Below are 21,011 nucleotides of genomic sequence, written 5' to 3'. Positions count from 1 at the left end.
TAAACACCTGCAAGTTATAGATGGAAATAAGTGTAGCACTGAATGTAACAAGGTATCACAGAGTATAAACTGCTGCCTGTGATGTATGGAAATGTGTTACAATGAATGCAACAATGTATCACGACATGTAACCACCTGTGTGTGGTGCGTAACAATGTATCACGACATGTAACCACCTGTGTGTGGTGCGTAACAATGTATCACGACATGTAACCACCTGTATGTGGTGCGTAACAATGTATCACGACATGTAACCACCTGTGTGTGGTGCGTAACAATGTATCACGACATGTAACCACCTGTGTGTGGTGCGCAACAATGTATCACGACATGTAACCACCTGTGTGTGATGCGTAACAATGTATCACGACATGTAACCACCTGTGTGTGATGCGTAACAATGTATCACGACATGTAACCACCTGTGTGTGATGCGTAACAATGCATCACGACATGTAACCACCTGTGTGTGATGCGTAACAATGCATCACGACATGTAACCACCTGTGTGTGATGCGTAACAATGCATCACGACATGTAACCACCTGTGTGTGGTGCGTAACAATGCATCACGACATGTAACCACCTGTGTGTGGCGTGTAACAATGTATCACGACATGTAACCTGTGTGTGGCGTGTAACAATGAATCACGACATGTAACCACCTGTGTGTGGTGCGTAACAATGTATCACGACATGTAACCACCTGTGTGTGGCGTGTAACAATGAATCACGACATGTAAACACCAGCATGGGCCATGGAACAATGTGTCAGGACATGTAAACACCGGCATGTGATGCGTAACAATGTATCACGACATGTAACCACCTGTGTGTGAAGCGTAACAATGTATCACGACATGTAACCACCTGTGTGTGGTGTGTAACAATGTATCACGACATGTAACCACCTGTGTGTGGCGTGTAACAATGTATCACGACATGTAACCACCTGTGTGTGGTGCGTAACAATGTATCACGACATGTAACCACCTGTGTGTGGCGTGTAACAATGAATCACGACATGTAAACACCAGCATGGGCCATGGAACAATGTGTCAGGACATGTAAACACCGGCATGTGATGTATGGAAATAAGGTGTCACACACATGTGGAAGGTGGCTGATGGGACATACTGACAGGACTCAGCCCCTCATCCTCTGGGTCTACCTGCAGAAACCCTGCTGTTGCATGACTACAACTCCCAGCACACCCTGGCAGTCCCATGCTGAGGCTTGTAGTATCAGCCCTAGCACGGTGCTTGTCCCCATTGTGGATGAAGTCCACACACAGTGCAGAGGCCATCTTGTGACCAGGCTGCCCCTTCCCCAATCACTCCCCCTCCTCCGAGTCGGAAAACTTTGTTGCCCTACCTGCACGATCTCCCCCTCGGCGCTGATGGTGGCTCCCGCCCGGGAGAACCTCCCCTGCAGCTCAGTAGTGTGGGTTTTATAATCTCCATTGGGACTGGACTCGAACAGAACCACTTCCACAAAGGCAGTCTCCTTAGCCAGGGACCCCCCGGGAGCCGCGGCCAGCAGGACCCCCAGCCAGAGCAGGGGCAGGCTCCCCCGGACCCTCGGCTCCTTCATCTCGCAGGATGGGGGATCAGCGTGGACGGGAACATAATTTCCGGGGAGTCGGTAAGATCCAGGGGCTGCGGGGTGGGAGAGAGGGGCACCGGACGGCGGCGCTCGGGTCCCGGGATCGCTCAGGACGCGGGGATCACATGGGGAACCTCCCGATCATTTCACCCTTCCATGGCTGAGGATCCTCTCCGCTCCCTGCTCTGCCAGGCGGCATCCCTTTCATCTCGGCCACGTGATTGTCTTTTTTTTTTTTTTTTCTTTCCAAAAGAGGAGGGGGGGTGTCCCCGCCTCCCAGATCTCCCTGACCCCTCAGCGTCTCCTCCCAGCGCCGGGGGAGGAGGGGGCCACACCGGAAGATCAGGAACTTCTTACGGGATCCTTCTCCTCTTCTTACCGAAGCCAAGAGTCCTGATAGCATGCGAGCCGCCGAAGCACGGGAAGTGGCGGCGGGAGGGGGCGGGGCGAGATCAAAGTCTGCGGGATTGTCAGGGGACGCCGGGGCTCCAGTGTGTACAGCCGCCCGGGCTCTGCCCGCTGAGGGGGAATCACAGGGACTACATCTATACATTGTACTGTACTGGGGAGAGACAGCTATACATTGTACTGTACTGGGAAGAGACAGCTATACATTGTACTGTACTGGGAAGATACAACTATACATTGTACTGGGAATGGGAAGATACAGCTATACATTGTACTGTACTGGGGAGAGACAGCTATACATTGTACTGTACTGGGGAGAGACAGCTATACATTGTACTGTACTGGGAAGATACAACTATACATTGTACTGTAATGGGAATGGGAAGATACATCTATACATTGTACTGTACTGGGGAGATACACCTATACATTATACTGTACTGGGAAGATACAACTATACATTGTACTGGGAATGGGAAGATACAGCTATACATTATACTGTACTGGGAAGATACAGCTATACATTATACTATACTGGGAGGATACAGCTATACATTGTACTGTACTGGGAAGATACAGCTATACATTGTACTGTACTGGGAAGATACATCTATACATTGTACTATACTGGGGAGATACAGCTATACATTGTACTGTACTGGGAAGATACAGCTATACTGGGATGATACATCTATACATTGTACTGTACTGGGAGATACAGCTATACTGGGAAGATACATCTATACATTGTACTGTACTGGGAAGATACAGCTATACGTTGTACTGTACTGGGAAGATACATCTATACATTGTACTGTACTGGGAAGATACAGCTATACATTGTACTGTACTGGGAAGATAGCTATACAGTGTACTGTACTGGGAAGATACAGCTATACATTGTACTGTACTGGGAAGATACAACTATACATTGTACTGTACTGGGAATGGGAAGATACATCTATACATTGTACTATACTGGGGAGAGACAGCTATACATTGTACTGTACTGGGGAGATACACCTACACATTATACTGTACTGGGAAGATACAGCTATACATTATACTGTACTGGGAAGATACAGCTATACATTATACTATACTGGGAGGATACAGCAATACATTGTACTGTACTGGGAAGATACAGCTATACTGGGAAGATACAGCTATACATTGTACTGTACTGGGAAGATACATCTATACATTGTACTATACTGGGGAGATACAGCTATACATTGTACTGTACTGGGAAGATACAGCTATACTGGGATGATACATCTATACATTGTACTGTACTGGGGAGATACAGCTATACTGGGAAGATACATCTATACATTGTACTGTACTGGGAAGATACAGCTATACGTTGTACTGTACTGGGAAAATACATCTATACATTGTACTGTACTGGGAAGATACAGCTATACAGTGTACTGTACTGGGAAGATACAGCTATACAGTGTACTGTACTGGGGAGAGACAGCTATACATTGTACTGGGGAGAGACAGCTATACATTGTACTGTACTGGGAGAGACAGCTATACATTGTACTGTACTGAGAGAGACAGCTATACATTGTACTGTACTGGGAAGATACAACTATACATTGTACTGGGAATGGGAAGATACAGCTATACATTGTACTGTACTGGGGAGAGACAGCTATACATTGTACTGTACTGGGAAGATACATCTATACATTGTACTGTACTGGGAAGATACATCTATACATTGTACTGTACTGGGAAGATACAGCTATACATTGTACTGTACTGGGAAGATACATCTATACATTGTACTGTACTGGGAAGATACAGCTATACATTGTACTAGGAAGATACATCTATACATTGTACTATACTGGGAAGATACATCTATACATTATACTATACTGGGAAGATACATCTATACATTGTACTGGGAAGATACATCTATACATTGTACTGTACTGGGAAGATACATCTATACATTATACTATACTGGGAAGATACAGCTATACATTATACTATACTGGGAAGATACATCTATACATTGTACTAGGAAGATACATCTATACATTGTACTGTACTGAGAAGATACATCTATACATTGTACTGTACTGGGAAGATACATCTATACATTGTACTGTACTGGGAAGATACATCTATACATTGTACTGTACTGGGAAGATACATCTATACATTGTACTAGGAAGATACAGCTATACATTGTACTGTACTGGGAAGATACATCTATACATTGTACTGTACTGGGAAGATACAGCTATACATTATACTGTACTGGGAAGAGACAGCTATACATTGTACTGTACTGGGAAGATACAACTATACATTGTACTGGGAATGGGAAGATACAGCTATACATTGTACTGTACTGGGGAGAGACAGCTATACATTGTACTGTACTGGGGAGAGACAGCTATACATTGTACTGTACTGGGAAGATACAACTATACATTGTACTGTAATGGGAATGGGAAGATACATCTATACATTGTACTGTACTGGGGAGATACACCTATACATTATACTGTACTGGGAAGATACAACTATACATTGTACTGGGAATGGGAAGATACAGCTATACATTATACTGTACTGGGAAGATACAGCTATACATTATACTATACTGGGAGGATACAGCTATACATTGTACTGTACTGGGAAGATACAGCTATACATTGTACTGTACTGGGAAGATACATCTATACATTGTACTATACTGGGGAGATACAGCTATACATTGTACTGTACTGGGAAGATACAGCTATACTGGGATGATACATCTATACATTGTACTGTACTGGGAGATACAGCTATACTGGGAAGATACATCTATACATTGTACTGTACTGGGAAGATACAGCTATACGTTGTACTGTACTGGGAAGATACATCTATACATTGTACTGTACTGGGAAGATACAGCTATACATTGTACTGTACTGGGAAGATAGCTATACAGTGTACTGTACTGGGAAGATACAGCTATACATTGTACTGTACTGGGAAGATACAACTATACATTGTACTGTACTGGGAATGGGAAGATACATCTATACATTGTACTATACTGGGGAGAGACAGCTATACATTGTACTGTACTGGGGAGATACACCTACACATTATACTGTACTGGGAAGATACAGCTATACATTATACTGTACTGGGAAGATACAGCTATACATTATACTATACTGGGAGGATACAGCAATACATTGTACTGTACTGGGAAGATACAGCTATACTGGGAAGATACAGCTATACATTGTACTGTACTGGGAAGATACATCTATACATTGTACTATACTGGGGAGATACAGCTATACATTGTACTGTACTGGGAAGATACAGCTATACTGGGATGATACATCTATACATTGTACTGTACTGGGGAGATACAGCTATACTGGGAAGATACATCTATACATTGTACTGTACTGGGAAGATACAGCTATACGTTGTACTGTACTGGGAAAATACATCTATACATTGTACTGTACTGGGAAGATACAGCTATACAGTGTACTGTACTGGGAAGATACAGCTATACAGTGTACTGTACTGGGGAGAGACAGCTATACATTGTACTGGGGAGAGACAGCTATACATTGTACTGTACTGGGAGAGACAGCTATACATTGTACTGTACTGAGAGAGACAGCTATACATTGTACTGTACTGGGAAGATACAACTATACATTGTACTGGGAATGGGAAGATACAGCTATACATTGTACTGTACTGGGGAGAGACAGCTATACATTGTACTGTACTGGGAAGATACATCTATACATTGTACTGTACTGGGAAGATACATCTATACATTGTACTGTACTGGGAAGATACAGCTATACATTGTACTGTACTGGGAAGATACATCTATACATTGTACTGTACTGGGAAGATACAGCTATACATTGTACTAGGAAGATACATCTATACATTGTACTATACTGGGAAGATACATCTATACATTATACTATACTGGGAAGATACATCTATACATTGTACTGGGAAGATACATCTATACATTGTACTGTACTGGGAAGATACATCTATACATTATACTATACTGGGAAGATACAGCTATACATTATACTATACTGGGAAGATACATCTATACATTGTACTAGGAAGATACATCTATACATTGTACTGTACTGAGAAGATACATCTATACATTGTACTGTACTGGGAAGATACATCTATACATTGTACTGTACTGGGAAGATACATCTATACATTGTACTGTACTGGGAAGATACATCTATACATTGTACTAGGAAGATACAGCTATACATTGTACTGTACTGGGAAGATACATCTATACATTGTACTGTACTGGGAAGATACAGCTATACATTATACTGTACTGGGAAGATACAGCTATACATTTTACTATACTGGGAAGATACAGCTATACATTATACTATACTGGGAAGATACATCTATACATTGTACTGGGGAGAGACAGCTATACATTGTACTGTACTGGGAAGATACAGCTATACATTGTACTGTACTGGGAAGATACAGCTATACATTGTACTGTACTGGGAAGATACATCTATACATTGTACTATACTGGGGAGATACAGCTATACATTGTACTGTACTGGGAAGATACAGCTATACTGGGAAGATACATCTATACATTGTACTGTACTGGGAAGATACAGCTATACTGGGAAGATACATCTATACTTTGTACTGTACTGGGGAGATACAGCTATACTGGGAAGATACATCTATACAGATACAGCTATACATTGTACTGGGGAGAGACAGCTATACATTGTACTGTACTGGGAAGATACAACTATACATTGTACTGTACTGGGAATGGGAAGATACATCTATACATTGTACTGGGGAGATACATCTATACATTGTACTGTACTGGGAAGATACATCTATACATTATACTATACTGGGAAGATACAGCTATACATTATACTATACTGGGAAGATACATCTATACATTGTACTAGGAAGATACATCTATACATTGTACTGTACTGGGAAGATATATCTATACATTATACTGTACTGGGAAGATACATCTATACATTATACTATACTGGGAAGATACATCTATACATTGTACTGGGAAGATACATCTATACATTGTACTGTACTGGGAAGATACATTGTACTGTACTGGGAAGATACATCTATACATTGTACTAGGAAGATACAGCTATACATTGTACTGTACTGGGAGATACATCTATACATTGTACTGTACTGGGAAGATACAGCTATACATTATACTGTACTGGGAAGATACAGCTATACATTGTACTGTACTGGGAAGATACAGCTATACATTATACTGTACTGGGAAGATACAGCTATACATTATACTATACTGGGAGGATACAGCTATACATTGTACTGTACTGGGAAGATACATCTATACATTGTACTGTACTGGGAAGATACAGCTATACATTGTACTGTACTGGGGAGATACACCTATACATTATACTGTACTGGGAAGATACAACTATACATTGTACTGTACTGGGAATGGGAAGATACAGCTATACATTATACTGTACTGGGAAGATACAGCTATACATTATACTATACTGGGACGATACAGCTATACATTGTACTGTACTGGGAAGATACAGCTATACTGGGAAGATACAGCTCTACATTGTACTGTACTGGGAAGATACATCTATACATTGTACTGTACTGGGAAGATACAGCTATAAATTGTACTGGGAAGATACAGCTATACATTGTACTAGGAAGATATATCTATACATTGTACTATACTGGGAAGATACATCTATACATTGTACTGTACTAGGGAGATACATCTATACATTGTACTGTACTGGGAAGATACATCTATACATTATACTATACTGGGAAGATACATCTATACATTGTACTGGGAAGATACATCTATACATTGTACTGTACTGGGAAGATACAGCTATACATTGTACTGGGAAGATACAGCTATACATTGTACTAGGAAGATATATCTATACATTGTACTATACTGGGAAGATACATCTATACATTGTACTGTACTGAGAATATACATCTATACATTGTACTGTACTGGGAAGATACATCTATACATTGTACTGTACTGGGAAGATACATCTATACATTGTACTAGGAAGATACAGCTATACATTGTACTGTACTGGGAAGATACATCTATACATTGTACTGTACTGGGAAGATACAGCTATACATTATACTGTACTGGGAAGATACAGCTATACATTTTACTATACTGGGAAGATACAGCTATACATTATACTATACTGGGAAGATACATCTATACATTGTACTGGGGAGAGACAGCTATACATTGTACTGTACTGGGAAGATACAGCTATACATTGTACTGTACTGGGAAGATACAGCTATACATTGTACTGTACTGGGAAGATACAGCTATACATTGTACTGTACTGGGAAGATACATCTATACATTATACTATACTGGGGAGATACAGCTATACATTGTACTGTACTGGGAAGATACAGCTATACTGGGAAGATACATCTATACATTGTACTGTACTGGGAAGATACAGCTATACTGGGAAGATACATCTATACTTTGTACTGTACTGGGGAGATACAGCTATACTGGGAAGATACATCTATACAGATACAGCTATACATTGTACTGGGGAGAGACAGCTATACATTGTACTGTACTGGGAAGATACAACTATACATTGTACTGTACTGGGAATGGGAAGATACATCTATACATTGTACTGGGAAGATACATCTATACATTGTACTGGGAAGATACATCTATACATTATACTATACTGGGAAGATACAGCTATACATTATACTATACTGGGAAGATACATCTATACATTGTACTAGGAAGATACAGCTATACATTGTACTGTACTGGGAAGATACATCTATACATTGTACTGTACTGGGAAGATACATCTATACATTATACTGTACTGGGAAGATACATCTATACATTATACTATACTGGGAAGATACATCTATACATTGTACTGGGAAGATACATCTATACATTGTACTGTACTGGGAAGATACATCTATACATTGTACTGTACTGGGAAGATACATCTATACATTGTACTAGGAAGATACAGCTATACATTGTACTGTACTGGGAAGATACATCTATACATTGTACTGTACTGGGAAGATACAGCTATACATTATACTGTACTGGGAAGATACAGCTATACATTGTACTGTACTGGGAATGGGAAGATACAGCTATACATTATACTGTACTGGGAAGATACAGCTATACATTATACTATACTGGGAGGATACAGCTATACATTGTACTGTACTGGGAAGATACATCTATACATTGTACTGTACTGGGAAGATACATCTATACATTGTACTGTACTGGGAAGATACAGCTATACATTGTACTGTACTGGGGAGATACACCTATACATTATACTGTACTGGGAAGATACAACTATACATTGTACTGTACTGGGAATGGGAAGATACAGCTATACATTATACTGTACTGGGAGGATACAGCTATACATTGTACTGTACTGGGAAGATACAGCTATACTGGGAAGATACAGCTCTACATTGTACTGTACTGGGAAGATACATCTATACATTGTACTGTACTGGGAAGATACAGCTATACATTGTACTGTACTGGGAAGATACATCTATACATTATACTATACTGGGAAGATACATCTATACATTGTACTGGGAAGATACATCTATACATTGTACTGTACTGGGAAGATACATCTATACATTGTACTGTACTGGGGAGATACATCTATACATTGTACTGTACTGGGAAGATACATCTATACATTATACTATACTGGGAAGATACATCTATACATTGTACTGGGAAGATACATCTATACATTGTACTGTACTGGGAAGATACATCTATACATTGTACTGTACTGGGAGGATACATCTATACATTATACTATACTGGGAAGATACAGCTATACATTGTACTGTACTGGGAAGATACAACTATACATTGTACTGGGAATGGGAAAATACAGCTATACATTGTACTGTACTAGGGAGAGACAGCTATACATTGTACTGTACTGGGAAGATACAACTATACATTGTACTGTACTGGGAATGGGAAGATACATCTATACATTGTACTGTACTGGGGAGATACACCTATACATTATACTGTACTGGGAAGATACAACTATACATTGTACTGTACTGGGAATGGGAAGATACAGCTATACATTATACTGTACTGGGAAGATACAGCTATACATTATACTATACTGGGAGGATACAGCTATACATTGTACTGTACTGGGAAGATACAGCTATACTGGGAAGATACAGCTCTACATTGTACTGTACTGGGAAGATACATCTATACATTGTACTATACTGGGGAGATACAGCTATACATTGTACTGTACTGGGAAGATACAGCTATACTGGGAAGATACATCTATACATTGTACTGTACTGGGAAGATACAGCTATACATTGTACTGTACTGGGAAGATACAGCTATACATTGTACTGTACTGGGAAGATACAGCTATACAGTGTACTGTACTGGGAAGATACAGCTATACATTGTACTGGGGATGGGAAGATACATCTATACATTGTACTGGGGATGGGAAGATACAGCTATACATTATACTGTACTGGGAAGATACAGCTATACATTATACTATACTGGGAGGATACAGCTATACATTGTACTGTACTGGGAAGATACAGCTATACATTGTACTGTACTGGGAAGATACATCTATACATTGTACTGTACTGGGAAGATACAGCTATACATTGTACTGTACTGGGAAGATACAGCTATACATTGTACTGTACTGGGAAGATACAGCTATACATTGTACTGTACTGGGAAAATACAGCTATACATTGTACTAGGAAGATACATCTATACATTGTACTATACTGGGAAGATACATCTATACATTGTACTGTACTGGGGAGATACATCTATACATTGTACTGTACTGGGAAGATACATCTATACATTATACTATACTGGGAAGATACATCTATACATTGTACTGGGAAGATACATCTATACATTGTACTGTACTGGGAAGATACATCTATACATTATACTATACTGGGAAGATACAGCTATACATTGTACTGTACTGGGAAGATACAGCTATACATTGTACTGGGAATGGGAAGATACAGCTATACATTGTACTGTACTAGGGAGATACAGCTATACATTGTACTGTACTGGGGAGAGACAGCTATACATTGTACAGTACTGGGAAGATACAACTATACATTGTACTGTACTGGGAATGGGAAGATACATCTATACATTGTACTGTACTGGGGAGATACACCTATACATTATACTGTACTGGGAAGATACACCTATACATTGTACTGTACTGGGAATGGGAAGATACAGCCATACATTATACTGTACTGGGAAGATACAGCGGTACATTATACTATACTGGGAGGATACAGCTATACATGGTACTGTACTGGGAAGATACAGCTATACTGGGAAGATACAGCTCTACATTGTACTGTACTGGGAAGATACATCTATACATTGTACTATACTGGGGAGATACAGCTATACATTGTACTGTACTGGGAAGATACAGCTATACTGGGATGATACATCTATACATTGTACTGTACTGGGGAGATACAGCTATACTGGGAAGATACATCTATACATTGTACTATACTGGGAAGATACAGCTATACATTGTACTGTACTGGGAAGATACAGCTATACGTTGTACTGTACTGGGAAGATACATCTATACATTGTACTGTACTGGGAAGATACAGCTATACATTATACTGTACTGGGAAGATACATCTATACATTGTACTATACTGGGAAGATACAGCTATACATTGTACTGTACTGGGAAGATACAGCTATACATTGTACTGTACTGGGAAGATACAGCTATACATTGTACTGTACTGGGAAGATACAGCTATACATTGTACTGGGAAGATACATCTATACATTGTACTATACTGGGAAGATACATCTACAGGGAGTGCAGAATTATTAGGCAAGTTGTATTTTTGAGGATTAATTTTATTATTGAACAACAACCATGTTCTCAATGAACCCAAAAAACTCATTAATATCAAAGCTGAATATTTTTGGAAGTAGTTTTTAGTTTGTTTTTAGTTTTAGCTATTTTAGGGGGATATCTGTGTGTGCAGGTGACTATTACTGTGCATAATTATTAGGCAACTTAACAAAAAACAAATATATACCCATTTCAATTATTTATTTTTACCAGTGAAACCAATATAACATCTCAACATTCACAAATATACATTTCTGACATTCAAAAACAAAACAAAAACAAATCAGTGACCAATATAGCCACCTTTCTTTGCAAGGACACTCAAAAGCCTGTCATCCATGGATTCTGTCAGTGTTTTGATCTGTTCACCATCAATATTGCGTGCAGCAGCAACCACAGCCTCCCAGACACTGTTCAGAGAGGTGTACTGTTTTCCCTCCTTGTAAATCTCACATTTGATGATGGACCTTAGGTTCTCAATGGGGTTCAGATCAGGTGAACAAGGAGGCCATGTCATTAGATTTTCTTCTTTTATACCCTTTCTTGCCAGCCACGCTGTGGAGTACTTGGACGCGTGTGATGGAGCATTGTCCTGCATGAAAATCATGTTTTTCTTGAAGGATGCAGACTTCTTCCTGTACCACTGCTTGAAGAAGGTGTCTTCCAGAAACTGGCAGTAGGACTGGGAGTTGAGCTTGACTCCATCCTCAACCCGAAAAGGCCCCACAAGCTCATCTTTGATGATACCAGCCCAAACCAGTACTCCACCTCCACCTTGCTGGCGTCTGAGTCGGACTGGTGCTCTCTGCCCTTTACCAATCCAGCCACGGGCCCATCCATCTGGCCCATCAAGACTCACTCTCATTTCATCAGTCCATAAAACCTTAGAAAAATCAGTCTTGAGATATTTCTTGGCCCAGTCTTGACGTTTCAGCTTGTGTGTCTTGTTCAGTGGTGGTCGTCTTTCAGCCTTTCTTACCTTGGCCATGTCTCTGAGTATTGCACACCTTGTGCTTTTGGGCACTCCAGTGATGTTGCAGCTCTGAAATATGGCCAAACTGGTGGCAAGTGGCATCTTGGCAGCTGCACGCTTGACTTTTCTCAGTTCATGGGCAGTTATTTTGCGTCTTGGTTTTTCCACACGCTTCTTGCGACCCTGTTGACTATTTTGAATGAAACGCTTGATTGTTCGATGATCACGCTTCAGAAGCTTTGCAATTTTAAGAGTGCTGCATCCCTCTGCAAGATATCTCACTATTTTTGATTTTTCTGAGCCTGTCAAGTCCTTCTTTTGACCCATTTTGCCAAAGGAAAGGAAGTTGCCTAATAATTATGCACACCTAATATAGGGTGTTGATGTCATTAGACCACACCCCTTCTCATTACAGAGATGCACATCACCTAATATGCTTAATTGGTAGTAGGCTTTTCAGCCTATACAGCTTGGAGTAAGACAACATGCATAAAGAGGATGATGTGGTCAAAATACTAATTTGCCTAATAATTCTGCACACGGTGTATACATTGTACTGTACTGGGAAGATACATCTATACATTGTATTAGGAAGATACAGCTATACATTTTACTGTACTGGGAAGATATATCTATACATTTTACTGTACTGGGAAGATACAGCTATACATTATACTGTACTGGGAAGATACATCTATACCTTGTACTATACTGGGAAGATACAGCTATACATTGTACTGTACTGGGAAGATACAGCTATACATTGTACTGTACTGGGAAGATACAGCTATACATTGTACTGTACTGGGAAGATACAGCTATACATTATACTGTACTGGGAAGATACAGCTATACATTATACTGTACTGGGAAGATACAGCTATACATTATACTATACTGGGAAGATACAGCTATACATTATACTATACTGGGAAGATACATCTATACATTGTACTGGGAAGATACATCTATACATTGTACTGTACTGGGGAGAGACAGCTATACATTGTACTGTACTGGGAAGATACAGCTATACATTGTACTGTACTGGGAAGATACATCTATACATTGTACTGTACTGGGAAGATACATCTATACATTGTACTATACTGGGGAGATACAGCTATACATTGTACTGTACTGGGAAGATACAGCTATACTGGGAAGATACATCTATACATTGTACTGTACTGGGGAGATACAGCTATACTGGGAAGATATATCTATACATTGTACTGTACTGGGAAGATACATCTATACATTGTACTGTACTGGGAAGATACAGCTATACATTGTACTGTACTGGGAAGATACAGCTATACGTTGTACTGTAGTGGGAAGATACATCTATACATTGTACTGTACTGGGAAGATACAGCTATACATTGTACTGTACTGGGAAGATACAGCTATACATTGTACTGTACTGGGAAGATACAGCTATACATTGTACTGTACTGGGAAGATACAGCTATACATTGTACTAGGAAGATACATATATACATTGTACTAGGAAGATACATCTATACATTGTACTATACTGGGAAGATACATCTATACATTGTACTATACTGGGAAGATACATCTATACATTGTACTGTACTGGGGAGATACATCTATACATTGTACTGTACTGGGAAGATACAGCTATACATTGTACTGTACTGGGAAGATACAGCTATACATTGTACTGTACTGGGAAGATACAGCTATACATTGTACTGTACTGGGAAGATACAGCTATACATTGTACTGTACTGGGAAGATACAGCTATACATTGTACTGTACTGGGAAGATACAGCTATACATTGTACTGTACTGGGAAGATACAGCTATACATTGTACTGGGAAGATACAGCTATACATTGTACTAGGAAGATACATCTATACATTGTACTATACTGGGAAGATACATCTATACATTGTACTGTATTGGGGAGATACATCTATACATTGTACTGTACTGGGAAGATACAGCTATACATTATACTATACTGGGAAGATACATCTATACATTGTACTGGGAAGATACATCTATACATTGTACTAGGAAGATACAGCTATACATTGTACTGTACTGGGAAGATACATCTATACATTATACTATACTGGGAAGATACATTTATACATTGTACTGGGAAGATACATCTATACATTGTACTGTGCTGAGAAGATACATCTATACATTTTACTATACTGGGAAGATACATCTATACATTGTACTAGGAAGATACAGCTATACATTGTACTGTACTGGGAAGATACATATATACATTGTACTGTACTGGGAAGATACAGCTATACATTATATTATACTGGGAAGATACATCTATACATTGTACTATACTGGGAAAATACAGCTATACATTGTACTGTACTGGGAAGATACAGCTATACATTGTACTGTACTGGGAAGATACAGCTATACATTATACTGTACTGGGAAGATACAGCTATACATTATACTATACTGGGAAGATACAGCTATACATTATACTATACTGGGAAGATACAGCTATACATTGTACTGTACTGGGAAGATACATCTATACATTATACTATACTGGGAAGATACATCTATACATTGTACTGGGAAGATACATCTATACATTGTACTGTACTGGGAAGATACAGCTATACATTGTACTGGGAAGATACATCTATACATTGTACTGTACTGGGAAGATACAGCTATACATTATATTATACTGGGAAGATACAGCTATACTGGGAAGATACAGCTATACATTGTACTGTACTGGGAAGATACATTTATACATTGTACTGTACTGGGAAGATACATCTATACATTGTACTGTACTGGGAAGATACAGCTATACATTATACTATACTGGGAGGATACAGCTATACATTATACTATACTGGGAGGATACAGCTATACATTGTACTGTACTGGGAAGATACAGCTATACATTGTACTGTACTGGGAAGATACAGCTATACATTGTACTGTACTGGGAAGATACAGCTATACATTGTACTGTACTGGGAAGATACAGCTATACATTGTACTGTACTGGGAAGATACAGCTATACATTATACTGTACTGGGAAGATACAGCTATACATTATACTGTACTGGGAAGATACAGCTATACATTATACTATACTGGGAAGATACAGCTATACATTATACTATACTGGGAAGATACATCTATACATTGTACTGGGAAGATACATCTATACATTGTACTGTACTGGGGAGAGACAGCTATACATTGTACTGTACTGGGAAGATACAGCTATACATTGTACTGTACTGGGAAGATACATCTATACATTGTACTGTACTGGGAAGATACATCTATACATTGTACTATACTGGGGAGATACAGCTATACATTGTACTGTACTGGGAAGATACAGCTATACTGGGAAGATACATCTATACATTGTACTGTACTGGGGAGATACAGCTATACTGGGAAGATATATCTATACATTGTACTGTACTGGGAAGATACATCTATACATTGTACTGTACTGGGAAGATACAGCTATACATTGTACTGTACTGGGAAGATACAGCTATACGTTGTACTGTACTGGGAAGATACATCTATACATTGTACTGTACTGGGAAGATACAGCTATACATTGTACTGTACTGGGAAGATACAGCTATACATTGTACTGTACTGGGAAGATACAGCTATACATTGTACTAGGAAGATACATATATACATTGTACTAGGAAGATACATCTATACATTGTACTATACTGGGAAGATACATCTATACATTGTACTATACTGGGAAGATACATCTATACATTGTACTGTACTGGGGAGATACATCTATACATTGTACTGTACTGGGAAGATACAGCTATACATTGTACTGTACTGGGAAGATACAGCTATACATTGTACTGTACTGGGAAGATACAGCTATACATTGTACTGTACTGGGAAGATACAGCTATACATTGTACTGTACTGGGAAGATACAGCTATACATTGTACTGTACTGGGAAGATACAGCTATACATTGTACTGTACTGGGAAGATACAGCTATACATTGTACTGGGAAGATACAGCTATACATTGTACTATACTGGGAAGATACATCTATACATTGTACTGTATTGGGGAGATACATCTATACATTGTACTGTATTGGGGAGATACATCTATACATTGTACTGTACTGGGAAGATACAGCTATACATTATACTATACTGGGAAGATACATCTATACATTGTACTGGGAAGATACATCTATACATTGTACTAGGAAGATACAGCTATACATTGTACTGTACTGGGAAGATACATCTATACATTATACTATACTGGGAAGATACATTTATACATTGTACTGGGAAGATACATCTATACATTGTACTGTGCTGAGAAGATACATCTATACATTTTACTATACTGGGAAGATACATCTATACATTGTACTGTACTGGGAAGATACATCTATACATTGTACTAGGAAGATACAGCTATACATTGTACTGTACTGGGAAGATACATATATACATTGTACTGTACTGGGAAGATACAGCTATACATTATATTATACTGGGAAGATACATCTATACATTGTACTATACTGGGAAAATACAGCTATACATTGTACTGTACTGGGAAGATACAGCTATACATTGTACTGTACTGGGAAGATACAGCTATACATTATACTGTACTGGGAAGATACAGCTATACATTATACTATACTGGGAAGATACAGCTATACATTGTACTGTACTGGGAAGATACATCTATACATTATACTATACTGGGAAGATACATCTATACATTGTACTGGGAAGATACATCTATACATTGTACTGTACTGGGAAGATACAGCTATACATTGTACTGGGAAGATACATCTATACATTGTACTGTACTGGGAAGATACAGCTATACATTATATTATACTGGGAAGATACAGCTATACTGGGAAGATACAGCTATACATTGTACTGTACTGGGAAGATACATTTATACATTGTACTGTACTGGGAAGATACATCTATACATTGTACTGTACTGGGAAGATACAGCTATACATTATACTATACTGGGAGGATACAGCTATACATTATACTATACTGGGAGGATACAGCTATACATTGTACTGTACTGGGAAGATACAGCTATACATTGTACTGTACTGGGAAGATACAGCTATACATTGTACTGTACTGGGAAGATACAGCTATACATTATACTATACTGGGAAGATACATCTATACATTGTACTGGGAAGATACATCTATTCATTGTACTGTACTGGGAAGATACATCTATACATTATACATACTGGGAAGATACATCTATACATTATACTATACTGGAAAAATACAGCTATGCATTATACTATACTGGGAGGATACAGCTATACATTGTACTGGGAAGATACAGCTATACATTGTACTTTACTGGGAAGATACAGCTATAAATTATACTGTACTGGGAAGATACATCTATACATTGTACTGTACTGGGAAGATACAGCTATACATTGTACTGTACTGGAAGGATACAGCTATACATTGTACTGTACTGGGAAGATACAGCTATACATTGTACTGTACTGGGAACATACAGCTATACATTGTACTGTACTGGGAAGATACAGCTATACATTATACTATACTGGGAAGATACAGCTATACATTATACTATACTGGGAAGATACAGCTATACTGGGAAGATACAGCTATACATTGTACTGGACTGGGAAGATACATCTATACTGGGAAGATACAGCTATACATTATACTATACTGGGAAGATACAGCTATACATTATACTATACTGGGAATATCTATACCTTGTACTGTACTGGGAAGATACATCTATTCATTGTACTGGGAAGATACTTCTATACATTGTACTGTACTGGGAAGATACAGCTATGCATTGTACTGTACTGGGAAGATACATCTATACATTGTACTGTACTGGGAAGATACAGCTATACTGGGAAGATACAGCTATACATTGTACTGTACTGGGAAGACACATCTATACATTGTACTATACTGGGAAGATACAGCTATACATTGTACTGTACTGGGAAGATACAGCTATACATTATACTATACTGGGAAGATACAGCTATACATTATACTGTACTGGGAAGATATAGCTATACATTGTACTGTACTGGGAATATACAGCTATACTGGGAAGATACAGCTATACATTATACTATACTGGGAAGATACAGCTGTACATTGTACTGTACTGGGAAGATACTTCTATACATTGTACTATACTGGGAAGATACATCTATACATTGTACTGTACTGGGAAGATACTTCTATACATTGTACTAGGGCTGCACGATATGGGAATTTTGTGCGATTGCGATTAGGGCCCTGAAAATTGCGATAACGATATGCGATGCGATATTTTAAGGGAATTGTACTAGAGGTCTTTTTGCTTGGATTTTCCCATATGAGCCGCTGACGCGGCTGGGTATGACATAGTTATAGGGGATCTGTGGATGGCACTGTTATGGGGGATCTGTGGATGACGCTGTGTTGTGGGGGATCTGTGGATGACGCTGTGTTGTGGAGGATCTGTGGATGACGCTGTGTTGTGGGGGATCTGTGGATGACGCTGTGTTGTGGGGGATCTGTGGAGGACGCTGTGTTCTGGGGGATCTGTGGAGGACGCTGTGTTGTGGGAGATCTGTGGAGGACACAGTGTTGTGGGGGATCTGTGGAGGATGGCGTTATGTTGGGGATCTGTGGAGGACGCCGTTATGGGGTGGATCTGTGGAGGACGCCGTTATGGGGTGGATCTGTGGAGGACGCCGTTATGGGGTGGATCTGTGGAGGACGCCGTTATGGGGTGGATCTGTGAAGGACGCCGTTATGGGGTGGATCTGTGGAGGACGCCGTTATGGGGTGGATCTGTGGAGGACGCCGTTATGGGGTGGATCTGTGGAGGACGCCGTTATGGGGTGGATCTGTGGAGGACGCCGTTATGGGGTGGATCTGTGGAGGACGCCGTTATGGGGTGGATCTGTGGAGGACGCCGTTATGGGGTGGACCTGTGGAGGACGCCGTTATGGGGTGGACCTGTAGAGTACGCCGTTATGGGGTGGATCTGTGGAGGACGCCGTTATGGGGTGGATCTGTGGAGGACGCCGTTATGGGGTGGACCTGTGGAGGACGCCGTTATGGGGTGGACCTGTAGAGTACGCCGTTATGGGGTGGATCTGTGGAGGACGCCGTTATGGGGTGGATCTGTGGAGGACGCCGTTATGGGGTGGATCTGTGGAGGACGCCGTTATGGGGTGGATCTGTGGAGGACGCCGTTATGGGGTGGATCTGTGGAGGACGCCGTTATGGGGTGGATCTGTGGAGGACGCCGTTATGGGGTGGATCTGTGGAGGACGCTGTTATAGGGGATGTGTGCTATGACACATAGGGCCATGAGGGGGGGGTAGCATAAGACATATAGCATCTTATGCTGGTCCCCCTCATGGCCCTATGTGTCCCCTCATGTGTCCTAAACTGTGCACATAACTGGCTTTGTGTGTAAAGTATCTTACTAGTGTGTGAAACAAGCTCTCTCCTATTGATAACAGGTCCAGCCTCTGTACTCACTGTCACTATGAATGCACTACAGCGAACGGGAGCGAGCTGGCCGGCCGGCGCGTGACTGACGTCACTTAGTAACGCTCCTCCCACTTCAGGAAGCAGGAGCGTTACTAAGTGACGTCCCGCTCGCTGCCGTTCCCTGCAGTGCATTCATCGTGAAAGTGAGTACAGAGGCTGGACCTGTTATCAATAGGAGAGAGATTGTTTCACACAGTAGTAAAATACTTTACACACAAAGCCAGTTATGTGCGCGGGGCCCCTTCATATATAATCGCGGCATTTTCGGGTCGGCCAAATCTCCATATTTCATTTGCCGATTATCGCGATTC

The 21,011-nt window shown here is 40.0% G+C and overlaps 1 protein-coding gene across 2 annotated transcripts in view; it reads right to left on the bottom strand.

Moving 5' to 3' along the window:
• ZNRF3 (zinc and ring finger 3) overlaps positions 1-2,017 on the bottom strand; it is a 142,648-nt gene extending 140,631 nt beyond the window's left edge. For both annotated transcript variants that reach the window (XM_040416010.1, XM_040416011.1), the window contains exon 1: positions 1,375-2,017. In XM_040416010.1, coding sequence (XP_040271944.1) covers positions 1,375-1,593 — 219 coding nt within the window. In that variant the 5' untranslated portion in view covers positions 1,594-2,017. The remainder of the gene's footprint in view (positions 1-1,374) is intronic.
• Between the last annotated feature and the right edge of the window lie 18,994 nt (positions 2,018-21,011).

Source organism: Bufo bufo, chromosome 2, assembly GCF_905171765.1.
Source record: "Bufo bufo chromosome 2, aBufBuf1.1, whole genome shotgun sequence".
Lineage (NCBI taxonomy): Eukaryota > Metazoa > Chordata > Amphibia > Anura > Bufonidae > Bufo > Bufo bufo.
The sequence above is the reverse complement of the archived record's forward strand: the minus strand, read 5'-3'. Positions and strand labels throughout refer to the sequence as shown.